Genomic DNA, 16,443 nt, shown 5'->3' on the forward strand with positions numbered 1-16,443 from the left:
GGCCGATACAGATATCTGAAAGATTTGATCCGCTACAATAACAGTAATACTGCAGCCGGTGGATTTATTAATATGTGAATAGGAAGGATTAAAATTGAATTTAGTATTAAAGAAGATCAAGTTACGGATGTATTTATAACGTAATGTTTTTAGAATTCGTTTTCCCGTAATACTTACTTAATTCGAGTAGGTATATCGTGGCTGTACTGAGAAATGCAATTATCTCGAAATTTTGCTTAGAATAAATAAAACAGTACGATGCTAATTAGGTTTCACGCTCTTTCATCAATGAAAATCCTGAAAAATATATTTTGTCGTCATTTAATATTTTTTTGCAGTATATCGACTATATGTCCGAGAAACGAATTGTTTTCATCAATCATTATTATAAATTGAACTAAATAGATAACGAAAATGCTAACGAATATAGCTCTTACATTTCATAACACCCCTCACTTTTTTTGGTGTGAGTTAAAAAGAAAGTGTCAACATTTATGAAGCTTGTCGTTTCATGCTGAAATTACTTAAGTTAGTTTAAATATTTAAACTTGCAGCTGGCACGTGTTAGGTATAAGCGAGTTTAATGGAAGGTGTGTTGTGTGTGTATGTGTATGTGTGTGTATAATGTGTAAGTGTGAATGTGTTTGTGTGTAACTATTATGGAGATACGATGTCGGCACTTTCGTTTACGGCCCCACTTTGTAATTACCCCTTTAAGATGTTGATTTATGTACAATTTGGTGGCTTCAGTGGATGATGCCTGCTAGATAATGATTTTATAATGACTTTCAGCGTAGTCAACCTATACGAAGTTATAACTAACTGTAAGTTATAATGTCGCCCACGAGAAAAATATTTATATTATGATGGTAAGTCGTCGTGTAGTTTTGCTTATCAAATTAATCACGGGAAAGTAAGTATGTATAGTTTGTATCCTAGGCATTGGTACTTATGTAATTATTTATATATTTTAATTTTTCATGATGGTCAGTGTCGATATAAGTACTTTGTGGTCTTGTCCTATTATTATAGACAATCCGTGAGTTTGAGATCGAACGGAGAGTCTAGTAGAGGTACAAATTCGCATTTACACGCCACTTCTCGAACAGTATAAAGATTGTTCAAGCTAAATTATTTAGCAACCTTACAAAAGTAAAAAGAGAAAACAAATGACAACACTCAAAGTTTTCATTCGTTTCTTTATTATCATAAGACAATTACGAAACCAATATATTTGTACTGATAAAAGAAATGCGGTAAATACGAACAAATGGAACTGAATCATTGGTCCCAAAATAAGTGCCATTTTAAATCACTATCAATACTGTTAACAGCCATAAATATAAAGCTAGCAATTAATGTTTAAACATATAAAAAACATTACACTTAAATTGATTCCATAAAGTACAGATGTTTTTAAAAATACGATAAATTACGCTTACCTACAATAAAAAGTATACCTAAGCTGACATAAATTGTTCTAAACTAAGATTAAGTAAACAAAGTACAGTAAAACTGTAAAACTTAAGTAAAAGCTTCCTAAATTATTTATAAAGTCACTCTTTAGGTTTCATTTCAGTGGTAAATTAGCACGCACCTATGTAAAGGTAGGCTGTTGTATAAAACATTCGAAAGATTGGAATATAGTCCAATAAGTATAGTGCAACGGGACGGCTTACCACTCAAGGGTCTACAATCTTGACTATTTATGGCTAGCTGTCAATTTACTACGATTACTGACAGATTCGCTCCTTATCTAAATCCATAGCCTTCAAACAAATAGCTCTTACAACCACTAGATTTTACATTTGCATTCTAAGGCCCCATACAGAAAGAAGGCCGGCTAAAGCTGCACTGCCAGTTCAAACTATTTCCGAACCAGCGCTGATAAGCGCTTATCTTCTGTATAAGGCATAAAAACGATTCAAAATTATCAAACTCTCTTCCACAAATACGTCAAGTCTGCAGCCCCACTGAGGGTTTAATAACATTCTTCTGATCCACTCTCTGAACCACTACGTCATGTCGTTAGAGCTGTGGACCTTCTTCATAGTGGACAGTTCTTCAGCCTCCTGGATCGTGTCGGGAAGTCTCATGTTCCTCGTCTCTGGTAGCATGAAGACCAAAGTGCTGGATATGAGACACATGGCCCCGAATATCACTGTCGGCATCGACTTGTGGTAGTACGTCTGGAAGTGAGAAGGTTTGGGTTTTTATTGAGGATTTATACACTTGGATGGACAGGCCTAGTGTGGGTTGGTGGACAAACCCACAATAGGCCATCGTCGGACTACGCCTAAAACCTTTCCTTTATTGGAAGGATACCCGTACCCCAGCAGTGAGGACGTGATGGGTTGTAATGATGATGATGACACTTGGATATTGTGACATTTATATTAATTTACGTCAATAACGGTGCCGTGCAGCGGAGATAGGTAGAGCGCTGTTGACCACCATACCTGTCCATCGCTGGCTACCTACTTTCATGCACTCCAATCCATAGATGATCCATGGGAAACCTTTAAGAGCGAAGCTCTCTAAAGAAACCTACCAGATCGCTACCTAACTATCATAGACATTTAAGGCGAAGCTCGCTAAAGAAATTAACCAAACCGCTACTCTACTACCTATCATAGAAGACCTCCTAAGGCGAAGCTCTAAAGCCACTCACCAGCAGCGGCGTCAGCGGCGCCACGAGCGAGCCCACGCGGCCGCTAGTGGAGCACACGCTGATGAGCGTCTGCCGCATGTTGGTGGGGAACACCTCGCTCACGTAGATGTACACCGAAGAGTACGCCAGCGTCACCGCCCACTTGCCCACCAGGTACAGCGCAGAGACCACCATACCTGTTAATTGCTGACTATTCAGGATGCGTGGACGACACTCAACGCTCCTCTCATGCACCTCAATCCATAGATTATTCATGGGAAACCTTTCAGAGTGAAGCTTGCTAAAGAAACCTACTACCATACCTGACAATCGAAGAGGTTTCTTTCATGCAGTCTAATCCATAGATGATCCATGGGAAACCTATAAGAGTGTAGCTCGCTAAAAGAAACCAACCAGAACGCTACTAGCTATCATAGAAGACGTAGCTCTCCGAAGAAACCTACCAGGTCGCTACTAACTATCATAGAATATTAAGGCTCAGCTCTCTAAACACACTCACCAGCAGTGGCGTCAGCGGCGCCACGAGCGAGCCCACGCGGCCGCTAGTGGAGCACACGCTGATGAGCGTCTGCCGCATGTTGGTGGGGAACACCTCGCTCACGTAGATGTACACCGAAGAGTACGCCAGCGTCACCGCCCACTTGCCGACCAGGTAGAGCGCTGTTGACCACCATTGCGCTATGGGATAAAGGGAGTGATTAGTTATGGGAAGGTAGGAAATTATAGAAGCTAGACCTTAGAGTAACGATATATAAACAAGATGGTGTTTTTATATCCTACTAATATTATAAAGGCGAAAGTTTGTGAGTATGTGTGTTTGTTTGTTACTTCTTCACGTCAAAACGGCTGAACCGATTTTAATGATTTTTTTATGGAGGTAGCTGAAACCCTGGATTACGCATTGGCTTATTTTTATCGCGGAATTCCCACGGGAAAACTTTTTAAGGCGAAGCGAAGCTCGCGGGAACAGTTGGTACAAAAATAAAGCAAAGAAACTGTCCGCATTTTATTTACTGTACTTACATAGGTACTCTATATATTATTTTGCTGACTGTACAGAGATTCAGTTTGGTTATTACATCATAATATTTATTAACCATCTAAACTTGACCAGTTCATGCGTTTATTTATGTTTATCTCGCGTATTTGTCTTAACTTGCAGAATCTCGTACTACAATTTAAACGATCAGCAAATTCTATTTCGAACTGACGCTGATCTAATGACTTGTTTAGTCGTTATTGTGAGCATTATTTAGACATTTCGTTATGTAAAGCGTAGTCTTGAATCAACAACATACAATAGAATCATGTACATTGTTTACTAATGTAGACACGTGTAGTCGTTTCACAATTTATATATAACTAGGACAGGTCTTTAAGCACGAGCGCTTGCTGACTCGGTCATTTATCATATCGAGATGAGATATTGTTGCCAGCAAATTATAAATTGTTTCAATAGATTAGGAAGAGATAATACCCACAAAGGATTCTATTCCATTCTGTGTGCGAATGCTACATTTGTTCGTATATTTCACACATACAACTATTAATTAATAATAATACTAATTTATTTTGATATAAGTTTTGCAGACATCTTCATGATTTATGGTGTAATTACCCAAACATTTAATCCTAAAACGTTAATTTGTGTAAATGTCTTTTGTGAAAATGAGTTAAATCCATAGGAGTAATAAAAAAATCATCTGCTAAGTAAGTATAATATATATATACCTATACGACCGATGAATTAACTTATTATCTCGTATTAATCCTGTAAATCGGTCACTCTACAACGTGGCGTTTGTTTGTTTACATTTTGCACGTGAACATCGTGATCGTAAAGTGAATGGATGAATAGTTCAGCGATAAGATTAACATTTTGAGACAGATAAAGAATTTAAAATAGCACGTATTATGATGATTAGTCTTTTGTTATATCTGTATTGTTGTATCTACTCGAACATTCGACAAGAGTTGTTTCTTTATCTCTCATCTAAAGTATACACATAGCTTAGCGTGGTTTAACTTTTAGGCAATTATATGCTATTGATGTCAGGGAGATTAGATTAGTAGGCCATTCCAAACAGATTTCGATACAGAGATTAAGGAAACATTAAATTACCATTAGGTCTTTTTGGAGATTTTTACAATATATCTGACCTTGTCCATGATATAAAGTATCATCATACGTCATCCATACTTATGAATCGAGGCGGATTTGAAATACCTGCTGTGCATTGTACAAGTACAAGTTTTTTTAACCCTGTTTTTATTAATGTAGTTTTTAGCACCTACACTTACTTACAGAGGTAATCAACTTAAAAAATTATCAAGAATTGGTTTTGTTTCTGTTAAAAGTAAATAGTTTAAGCACATAATACACTCACGAGCAATGAAAAAGTTCCACCAGTCATCGAAGTTCAGTCAGTGTCAGTGGAACTTTTTCATTGCTCGTGTTCAATATAATAATTATAGTTATAGAAAAAAAAGAATATCACCGTTAGGCAGAAACGCGAAGAGTAAACTCGTCGCGGCGCACGTCACGAAGGTCACGATCAGTGTGCGCTTCCTGCCGTACTTGTCCAGCACCACGACCACCACGATGTAAGCCGGGATCTCCACCAGCGTCACCAGCATGAAGCTCACGTACCGGTTCCCGCTCAGGGACACCGCGTTGATCGACAACCCGTAGTACACCAGCGAACACGTCATCCAGAGAAACGAGCAGATCAACACTCGTTTCCAGATTATACTCGATCGTAGGGCTAGAGAGAATTGAGATCTTTTGTCCACTCTTTGTGACTCCGCTTTGAGCAGCGGGTCTCCTAACGCTCCTAAATCGAGCTGCTTCGGATCGAGTTTGTTGATTTTGGCTGCTTTTCGGAGTATGGTGATGGCTTCGTCTTTTCTTCCCTTGCTGAGGAGCCAGCGGGCGCTCTCGTTCATGAACCAGACGTAACCGGCGGCGATGATGGCCGGAGTGTAGAGGAGTAACACGTAGGTGCGCCAGTTGTCCACAAACCAGGCCAGGACAGCCAGGATCACAACACCGATCACGAAAGTCATGTTGCACATGGCTGAGACGAAAACTCGCTGCTTCAGGCTCACTAGCTCCACGGCTGCAAGGAAATGTTTACTGGTTAGTTTGTAACAGTAATTACTCATAGGTAAAGAAGAGCAGAGGTCGGCGCCTGTATTCATTTGTTTTAGGTCAGAGTTTTAATAGTCATGTAAACAAAAGCTCTCCAACAAATACTCACAAAGCACATACGCCGACGGATACAATCCACCCCCAAACCCAGCCTCCAAGAAGTGCAGCACCAGATACGTGATGTAATCCGGCGCGAAGGCTCGGGCCACTCCGAAGATGAAGCAGGCGGTGGACGCGAGGCCGACGGCCACCTTCCTGCCGTAGCGGTCGGAGATGGCGCCAGTGAACAACATGGCGGCGAACATTCCCGAGTTGTGGACCGTGCCCACGAGCGCGCGCCGCCACTCTTGACAACCCAGGTTGAACTGGTGGAGGGAAATAGAATATAGGAGGACGATAGAATTATGAGGAGGATAAACCAATTCGCACTAGGCCAGCGTGGTGTACAAAACCCTCCTATCATTGGTAGGAGACCCGTGCCCCAGCAGTGTGATGGGCGTGATGATGACGATGATGTTAGAATTAGAGCTATTATAGTTTAGTGGTATGGGATGATGCGGTTGTACATGGGTCAGCAAGGGATATTTTAGTTTGTTTACATAGATTTATGTTCCTAGCTAACATAACTGCACCATCCTATAAATGTCTATTGAAATTAGTCATGAAAATAACTGAACAGACAAAAATAGAAGGAACAATTAACAATAGGAGGTCTTATGGCTGTGTGCAATCTTTTACAGGCCACCATCGGGTTAAAGTAAAATGTCATAAAATTAGAGGGCATTGGTAAATATAATTTTCATCTCAAAACGATTATGAGAACACTTATTTTGGAATTTAAAAGTGGTTAAATAACACATTTCATGAAATTATGGAATTTATACGAATAATTTCAGTGAGAAGAAAACTAACTAAGTGTATTTGAGTAAACAAAATAAAAGAAAATAATATTTCCAAAGTGACTAAAATATGGCGATAACAATATTACACGCATGACACACACAAGGCAGGTATATGCATGAAACATGTGCATGATACAGTGCAACTAAAATAAAAGTGACCAACGAATGTCACAGAGTTCATTGACCTTGCCGCAGTTCAGATATACTCAATTTAATACTTGGCCGTGCTTAGTCATTAAAAAAATAAAATCTTTGTGTCTGTTCAAAAAAAATAGTATTAATGAAAGAGAAAGAGAGAAAGAAAGATACATTTATTTGACACACTGAGACAGAATAATAAGACAAAAAAAAGAAAAAGAAACAACAACAAAATAAAGAGAATACTTAATACAGAACAAACAAAACAAATAAAGGTTGCTGTCCAGAGTGTCAAAACGGCACCAGCTCAGCATATGCTGTGGACAGTGAGGCCACAGCGCTGGTTTTCAGCTGGCCCTTGTGTTGACCTCAGTCACGAACGCGAAGTTGGTATATATATATTAATTATGATGAGTTGTGTTATGTGATAAGATATTAATAATTACATAGGTTATAATTGTGGAAAGAAATAAATAAATAGTGGGTGAGACAGTGTTTGTGTAAGGTAGGTAGGTATATAGATATAATGTAATATGTTCAATCTGTATCAAATGTGTAATGCAAGTTCCCACGCAAAATTTTGAGCTAATTACCAAGTTATTCTATGGCTTCTAGCAGTAGCATCAGAACCTTTTTAAATTAAAGCAGTCTATAATACTGAAATAATAGCCGATAGTTGTGTGATTTTATGATCTGCTTCCAGAAGATGAATGGTATTTGGCTTATGATGAAGAAGATCTGATGATAAGGGGGACACCTCCAAGCCTAGGTATATATATAGTATTGTGTTCTTAGCTGACAGATGTCACCCGCATCATTCTACACCGCAAATGGTATAATTGAGTAACCAAAGTAACCTATTGATTTTTGAACCGTTTCGGTTATGAAGAATATGTGTAACAAAAAAGATAACTTGTATTGTACCTACCTCTTTAACAAAAGATTCTCCAGGCTCGTAGACGTAGCTGGTGCAAGGCACAGTCTTATTTGTATCGAACTCCTCAGGAATACATTGCAGGTTTCCCACATCCTCAACAAGGGGGGTGTATCGCGAACATTTTTCTGGAATGTTCCGGTCGTGGTCGAAGGGTATAGTGTAGTTGAGCCAGGAGGTGTCGTTGAACCTCTGTTCGCACCCGTTCACTTCGCATCTGAAATGAGAAAATTGATTTTTGAATCAACGCAATTAGAAAAAAAATAAAGAAAGAAAGTTCATCATTAAAGAACGAAAATGTTGACATATACATTTTGGGAAATCGTCATAGATGCACAGTCTACTTAGACTGCTTGTTGCTATGCTGAAAAGAATACATGTATAATATGTATATGTCTTCTTTTCGCTGAAGTTCTAAACTATGTAAATAGGACAAATAGATAGAGTTTATTAGAGTTTTAATTCACTACCTTGACTGTTTTATGTTGCATGTTTTTTTCATAATTCAGGGTCATCTGCATTTAACCGATTTATTACAAAGTTTAATCCAGCCCTCATCCTACCCCACTCTAATTTATAGATAACCTATTTAGCCAAATCAGTAAATGTGCTAATGTCCGTATACCTACTATAAACATTAGTCTGCGATAAGATATAATTAAAAGCTATCTAAGCTAAGAAATAGGACCTTCACCAACATAATAAGTTGCATTGAAGAATCAAAAAGATAACCAGCGGATTATCTACAACCGTAAATATTATTATACGATAGTACGGACTACAAATATGTTGACATTTTGATAACTTTATTATTTACATGCAAACAAAGTATTGAGTAAAACTCACGGCATAATAATACCATATAAGTGCAAGCTTTGTTTCGTTTCGTAGAGTCACTGCTGCTCCATCATCAAAATAAATATGGACACAGTATGTACATATAGGTACGTATAGGTACGTATATGGACGTTCACTCAAGATTTAAGCATGAATGGGCTTTAGTCCTTAGATGCCAATAATAAAATATAAATTTCTTAAACATATTTTAATGCACTTTTAACGAAAGCGTCCACCTTTCGGTGCCGTACCTATCGGAACAAACGGATTTTCATAAATGTATGGACGGGAGTGGACACACTTGTGTGAATTTCTAGACAAAGAATATTGTTGCATACGATGCCGAAAGGTGGCCGTTTACCTTTAAGGCCCTGTTTCCACCAAAGAGGAAAGGAGATGAGAGGAGATGTGTTTTGAATAACCAAACAGATTTTGTTATTTCCACATCCGCTCCGCTTAGCTTCGGTGGAAATGGATCAAGCAAAAAAAATGAGACATCTCCTCTCCTCTCCGCTTTGGTGGAAACCAGGCCTAAGGGGAGTATACTTGAGTCTAGTTATTAGCGCACACCATTACCTGTAAAGAGTCTCTCTGGCCTCGAATATGAAGCCGCACTCGAAGAAGGCACTCAGCAGCACCGGGTACAGCAGCAACACGAAGTTCAATATGTTGTATTTGCCGTAAGGACCCAGGCTCTCCAGCACCGAGTCCAAATTGATCTCCTTCTTAGAGCCTTCCTCCATTCTTCACATACAATACTCGAGATTTCGCTCCAACCGTCGCCGTGACGACAACTTTCACAAAGTCAGTTCTGTTCAACTCGATCCTGAAAACGGATTCAATTCTTTAAAGTCAGCTTTGCAAAGGAATTTAAAAGGGATTAAAGTTTTTCGGTTTCAGCTGTAAATAGGATTGGAGGGGTTTTCTTTGAGAACCATTAAGTTGGAAAGTTTTTAGTGCGTGTTAAGAGATTTGAATGGGACTAGAATTATTTAATTCAGAGCTAGTTCTGACCTTCAATATAGGTACGTACGTATAGAATATTGAATCTAATAATAATTTGTGACTCAACGTTATTGTTTAGCCGTTTAGCCGTAAGTAATTATGTACCCTATGTAAATCTAAACTCTTAATAATTATATCTGTTACAATTATTTATATATTCATCATACATCGCATATTGACTAAGCTTGTGGAATATAAAGTAGGTAAGTACTGATAGGAAAGCTTTAGATGAAACATAGCACAGAATAAAACAATTGCCACATTGTAAAACACACTTGTAATATATTCACCATACAACCAAACCACTGACTGTCCTATTGGTTTAATCTACTTATTATTAATTCGTCGAATTGAAACGGTAATGGGTTAATAGACTAAATCATTTAATTAGTCGGCACAAAGATCTGCTGTAATGAATATGGTAATTAACCTCTTGATAGAGATCAAATTGCTTCAACTGTTTAGTTCTTATCTGTGAACCATAGCAGTTACTTAAGAGAAGAAAAAGGTATTTTTAGAACGGTGGTAAGGAAATATGCGATTAATCTATATTATTACAATTATAAACCAGAGAGATAATTTCTTTTTCTCCTACATTTATTTATTCTCTGACAAATTATGCGTCTATTCGCCTGCTGAAGTCACCGTTTTTGCAGCTCAAGTGCCAAGTAAACCTCGAGTCGGTAGGTACTTTTGCTCAAACTCAGTTTTTGCCTGTCGGCATTAAAATCTATGGCATAGCAGCTCTCGATCGTATACACATTGTAAAGCTAGACTAACCTCCAGGACCGATCCGAAACTTCTTTTTCCGTAAGCTTAAGTGACCCCTTGGGCCTCTGTGACTACGCGGACCGTCTTATCTCATCAAAACCGGTGCAGCCGTTCTAAAGTTGCGAGCGCCTTTCTTATCAGTGTCGGTGGTTTTAATTTAACTTCTGTAAGGTTAATTAACTAAATCTAACAAAGTTGTGAAATTGACTTTACGCTTCAATATTTACAGTTTAAATATCTGCCGGTGAAGTTATAAGATTGCGTATTGATCTCATATTTTATGAATAATACACTAAGGGTCTGTTCCACAATGTCTGGTTAGTGGCTACCTGACGGATAAAATACATGCTGTCACTTTCTGTTATTATTTTTTAGACAGTGACAGCATGTATTTTATCCGACAGGTAGCGACTAACCAGACATTGTGGAACAGGGGCTTAGTATCGAAATAGTTATAAGGATACCTAATAATAAAATAAAGCATTCAGGTGAAATGCCATAATGGCAATGGTATGGCTAAAGCAGTTTTTCTAAAAAGTTATGGCAAGTCGCAAGCGCTTCATTGCAAAATTCAAATGATTTATTGCATACAGGGTGTCATTAAATATATAATACACTTTTGTATTTAATGACACCCTGTATAGTGGATGTGGACCCAAGGCTGCGGCGTGCCGAGTCACACAGGAAGCACACTTCACTGCATATCGCCATTTCAGTTCACAATAAATATATTCATGAAGTGTGCCAAGTTGCTGCTGATAAATTACATGGAAAAACCAGCGAAATACACTCACGAGCAATGAAAAAGTTCCACATGGAACGTCAATGGCAGGTGGAACTTTTTCATTGCACGTGAGTGTATAAGTACATAATTATATTTGTACTACATGTAAGTTTATAGATGTAGTTTAATTACAGAGTTTAATTATTCCTTTAGAATTATTTAGTACACTTGACTTTGATCAAGAATATCCTGCCACCCAAAGGTTGTCTTGAAAAAATCGCATTAAGCGATAAGACCGCACTTTTTGTACATGTGTGTTAGTATTTAAGTTATGAAGTTTATCTTATGTGTGTGTACAAATAAAGAATATTCTATTCTATGCTATTCTATAAATATTTGACGGTTATCGGTGTAATTTTTACCCGACTGCCGAAGGAGGAGGGTAATGTTTTTCGATTGTATGTTTGTATGTATGTATGTTTGTCTGTTTCTTTGTTCCCTCCTGTAGCCTAAACGGCTTGATAGATTTTGATGTATGAGGTATCGTTAGAAGCGTATTATTTGCGCAATGGTTATAGGCTATGTGATGTTACATTAAAATGTATATAGCGCCCTCTAGAGGATATCAAGTGATGATCGAAAAAATAATATTTTTCCAACTATGCCGTGATGGGTATCAAATGAAAGGCCTTGATTAGCACATTACAAAAATATTAATATTGTAGGTATTTAAATTACAACACCAAAATTATTGAGTTAAAAAATGTTCATAAACTAAAACCGGACTACCAACATAAAATTTCATAAAATAAAAACTACTAAAAATTTACAAATAAAAAAATATAATTATAAACAAACAAAAAACCCGACTGCACGCTAAAAAGATGAAAACAAGCCCCAATGTTAATGGAAAGTATCGCAGGCGAGGACCAACTTGACCGCCCCACAAGGAACCTATCTACCTATCTAAGTAACATTCAGCTAAATGGTGAACCCTCTGCTGGTACCCGCCTGCGATACTTTCCATTAACACTGGGGCTTGTTTTCATCTTTTTAGCGTGCAGTCGGGTTTTTGGTTTGTTTATAATTATATTTTTTTATTGAAATCTATACAGGTGAAAAATTAACGCACTGGATTTTTTTTCAACATTGCCAACCTGAAAGATTTTAGGTACTTTTCCCAACTTTAACGTCAAAAAATGTATTTTGTTTTATGACAACACTGATAGATTACAAAGGCGATTGTCACCACGCCCGTTAAACACTCCACGTGTTAGTTTTGTCGCTTCTGTTGTTAGAATAATTATTTATCTACAATGAATTTTACTGTTCAACAAATTGTCACTATTATTTAGGTACGCTTAGCTAACCCAACAAATTACCCATTGTTAAAAAGTTTAGTCCCTATTAGCGTTTACAACTAAACTGGTGCATTGAATGGGTTTTTAAGTAAAATTATCAGATAAAATTGCTGATATATTATTCAGTCAGATCGTGGTGAGTGGTGACCTACCAACAATAAAAATATAACAAATTGTATTAAATGCATGCTCTGCCGTAACATTAATCCTATAGATTTAATGTAGGTACTTTAAATCATAATGAATAAAATCGCCTTTTTTGATAATTATAATATTTTAATGAATAGGTACAACAGCAATTGTATTATAATAAATCTACTCAATAAGCCAAAATACTTGTTTTATTGTCATTCAAATTAAATCGACGCATAAATGCATTTTAGAATCTATATCGATGACATCAGTTTCGTTTTCTAGTTTCAACTTTCTCCTCCTGAACTACCCTCATGCTCATGACCGATCTAAATGGGCTACCCTGTATAAGAGGCAAGGTACTACAAGTGAATAAGATGAAACTTAATAATGTTGGTCAAGGCAAACGGTTGTCTATGGAATGACAGTGTGCAGTTTATTGACAACGAGACTTATATGGAGATGCATAGTGAATACGGTGATTATAACTTATTTATGTATTTTAGCTGACTGTGGCGAAAATAGAGGGTTATTTGTGTTTGACTGGTATGTATGTGTGTTCGGATGTTTGTTCCTTATTATGTTCAAAACTACTGGCATATGACATATGACCACGGATTATTATCATAATATTAGAATTTTTCTTATTTTGTAGGAAGAGATTTTCCTACAAGTTATAATTTTTTTTAAAGGACGATAAGTAAACATGCATATTTTTACATAGACATAATATATATTATTTACCATATATAGATAAAGATATCGAATAGAAACGGGCGATAGATCAATGACAGAGACACCTTGGGTTGGTCACGATGTTCAATACGTCACATAAAAATAAGACAGCATTTTAGCACTATTTAGGAACAAATCGGCAAAATTATAGTTCGCAACACGAGTTGCCTTTCAGAAATTGGGGATGAAAAGTTCGTTATCACAGACCTTTATTAAGTGGTCTACTGTACTAAAGTTTATTGTTATTTATTTTTGTAGTATTCATGAGTTTCACCAAAACTATAAGGTTTAAGAAGGTTAAAAAAACTTCATGTTTCGAGCGGACTCCTACCAAAACTCACGAATTTATGGATAAATGTTTGTGCAAGACACTGAAGAATCATAACGGATTGTTCTACCTTTAAAACCAGGATGACTATAATTAAATTATAGTACTTAACAGATGAAAGTATCGGAATGTTGTACCTGACGGATGTCAAAGAGATCAAACGTAAAAAAAGTAGGCGTCTACAATAATTTCTTTCAAGGTGCAAAACAGTAAGTAAGAAGAGCCGACACAAAAAAGTAAGGCCTACGTACTCACCTACCTACGAGTATATCCTGTTGGTGATACAATAATTATGTAAAGTTCAGTGAACTTGAGAGTACCGTCATTTTGTCGGGATGCGCGCGGCTATCAGTAATCAGCATTACTTAGTATGTAAAACTTGACTTTGGACAGGAGTGTCTGTATAGGTTAATTATAACAGAGGTATTATTAAATTTTACCGTTGTCCGTGATAAACGTGACCAAAAAAATATGCTATTAATTAAATTATAATTGAAGTAAGTACTTACTTACCTACCTAGAGTCGTTCGTAAACTCTATCACTTATTTTGTCTGCGTTAATTTGAGTTAGGTATAGTAAAGTGTACATCAATAATTAACCCTCATAGAATGGCGCCATGGTCTTATAGTTAGGGAATTTTAAATAATAAAGAATACTGATTCTGGTTAACTGTAGATAAGTACTTAATAAAAAAGCAAGAATAAGCGCTAACCTTGAAAATACGTACGTAATACCTACGTAACCATACCGTGCCGAAATCCAAAATTTCATGCCTTGGCAAGTAGGTAAGAACCAAAATCTTTTGTAATTTGCAAAGGTGGGACAAGAATTAATCTTGTAACAATAGATGTATTGTAAGCCTGACTGTCAGTGTTGTCAAGGCAACGAAAAGATGAATAACAATCGACAGTTGTTTATTGTTACGGTCTACGTACATACTTACGTTACTTTTAATACAAAAGGTTATTTTTAACTCGCTTTTTACAAAATTAAAATACATAATTATGAAGAGTTTCAATTATTATGTAAGTATTTCTTACTAGGTCAAAATTAGTTAAGTATACCAATGCAATATTAAAAAAACAGTCCTAAACTCGTTGTTAAAGACACTTAGTTTAAGTACAAAGTAAAAGTTAAACAAATATTAAACTTTAACATTATTTTACTTATCTTCATGTCAGTATGTTCTATTATGGAGTCAAACCTTGTGAAGTTAATGAAATTATGTAGGTCGCGGCAGATGCCGGCAAACTCGGTAATCACTAATCAGCTTTAAATAGACATTCATCGATTTTGCTTACGAGTAACGATAGTCGTGAACGAGTAAATCATCACGATCATAGATTTTCATAGACCACTCAATCAAAACACGATCGTATGTTAGTTCAGCGTTCAGCGTGCAGTTAGTTTATTTTTAAACCTAGATCGTAGCTCCAAAATAGATGTAAAAAAACGTGCAAATAATTAAAAACTTGAACAAGTTTACTCACCTAATGCACGACACTTAGCGCAGTGCTGATATACCATGACCCATTTCACAGAATTACCATGTTGTACGAAAGAATAATTAAGTTCGGCTTTTAACCAAAAAGTTTGTACACACGTGCTCACTCGCAAAAATAGGTCTTTGTAAACTCCTTGCTGATTTGTGTACGAAGAACAGTCAGGCCGGTTGAAAAGTGCAGCTTAGTTTTTAAAAAGTTAGTTCGATTTTTGAATCGTGTTCGTGAGACGGCCGGCCGGCGTGGGACCGGTCGAGAAGTGGCGTGTGGTTGCGTGTGGGATCGAAACATCACTCCATTGGTTGGTTCTGTCGTTGGAGCATTCGCCTCGAAGTTGGTCAGACGCAACGCAAACTGTGCACGTCACAGCTGCGTCGCGTGACGTGCCGGCTCGGAATGCGAGACTCTCCCACGTTACCGCACATATGCTCTACATTGCCGTTCTTTTGTACAGTTTCATACATGCCATCCAAGCTAAACATCACTGTATCTTGCTCGCTAATACTTATCGTACATCGTATCGATATAAGTGGTGTTTCGATACTTTTCAAAGAAATGGCGAGCATTTGGCAACATAAAAATTTTACACTTACTTACAATTTTTATCACTAAGTAATTTAAAACGGTACTACTGCTAAGAGTTAGTTAAAGATAAGCACATAAGGTTGTTGGTTAATTTAGCACCATTTATTATCAGACTAAAGCCGGATATGGTAGGTAGGTTAGGTACCAATTAAGTACTTAGATAAGTTTCGTTCATTCGACCCTACGTATGGCTTGTGTCTCTGTGTCTGACCTACGGCAATGTAATCTAAAATATGTCTAGGTATCAGACATTAATGCAGCCGTAATGAGTTCACATGATTCCAGTAACCATTTTCGAGATTCGAACTAAACTTCTTGTTTCAAACTTAGTGTAATGTCCAGTTTAACTTGTAGAAATAAAGGCACTACTTATTATTAAAAAATAAAAACACACTATTTAGTCAAAAGAACTTATCTGAAACGCGATACTGTTAACTGTTTACACAATATTCAATATAGATAATACTTAATATGATCCGACATTAAAGTGAAAGCATCGATTTATATTCTCTTTTTCACGAGCTTCGGAAACAATAAATGTACTGTTTGTAGAGTGTATATATAGACGATGTTTGCTGTATCTGTTTGTAGTAGTGATTGATTATATTGTTCATGTGTTTACAAAGGTTCATTTTTCTTTCAGTAAACAATATATTAGGGTACAAA

General features: G+C 36.9%; 1 protein-coding gene across 1 annotated transcript; it reads right to left on the minus strand.

Annotated features, from left to right (window-relative positions):
* Positions 1-1,184: 1,184 nt before the first annotated feature.
* LOC105393905 (organic cation transporter protein) lies at positions 1,185-15,494 on the minus strand. Its single transcript, XM_011565725.3, has 7 exons — positions 15,181-15,494; positions 9,210-9,459; positions 7,791-8,013; positions 5,932-6,187; positions 5,170-5,790; positions 3,171-3,349; positions 1,185-2,189 (listed from the first exon to the last, which is right to left on the minus strand). Exons 2-7 carry the CDS (start codon positions 9,374-9,376, stop codon positions 2,016-2,018), a joined length of 1,620 nt encoding a protein of 539 aa, XP_011564027.3. The 5' UTR covers positions 9,377-9,459; positions 15,181-15,494; the 3' UTR covers positions 1,185-2,015.
* Positions 15,495-16,443: the final 949 nt, after the last annotated feature.

This window comes from Plutella xylostella, chromosome 21, assembly GCF_932276165.1.
Source record: "Plutella xylostella chromosome 21, ilPluXylo3.1, whole genome shotgun sequence".
NCBI classification, from domain to species: domain Eukaryota; kingdom Metazoa; phylum Arthropoda; class Insecta; order Lepidoptera; family Plutellidae; genus Plutella; species Plutella xylostella.

Coding starts and splice junctions, on each gene's coding strand:
- LOC105393905 (XM_011565725.3), bottom strand. CDS start 9,376: ATGGAGGAAGGCTCTAAGAAGGAGATCAATTTGGACTCGGTGCTGGAG. Junction 6,188..7,790: donor GAGAATCTTTTGTTAAAGAG/GTAGGTACAATA, acceptor TCCCTCCACCAG/TTCAACCTGGGTTGTCAAGA. Junction 3,350..5,169: donor CTTCGCGTTTCTGCCTAACG/GTGATATTCTTT, acceptor TTTATCCCATAG/CGCAATGGTGGTCAACAGCG.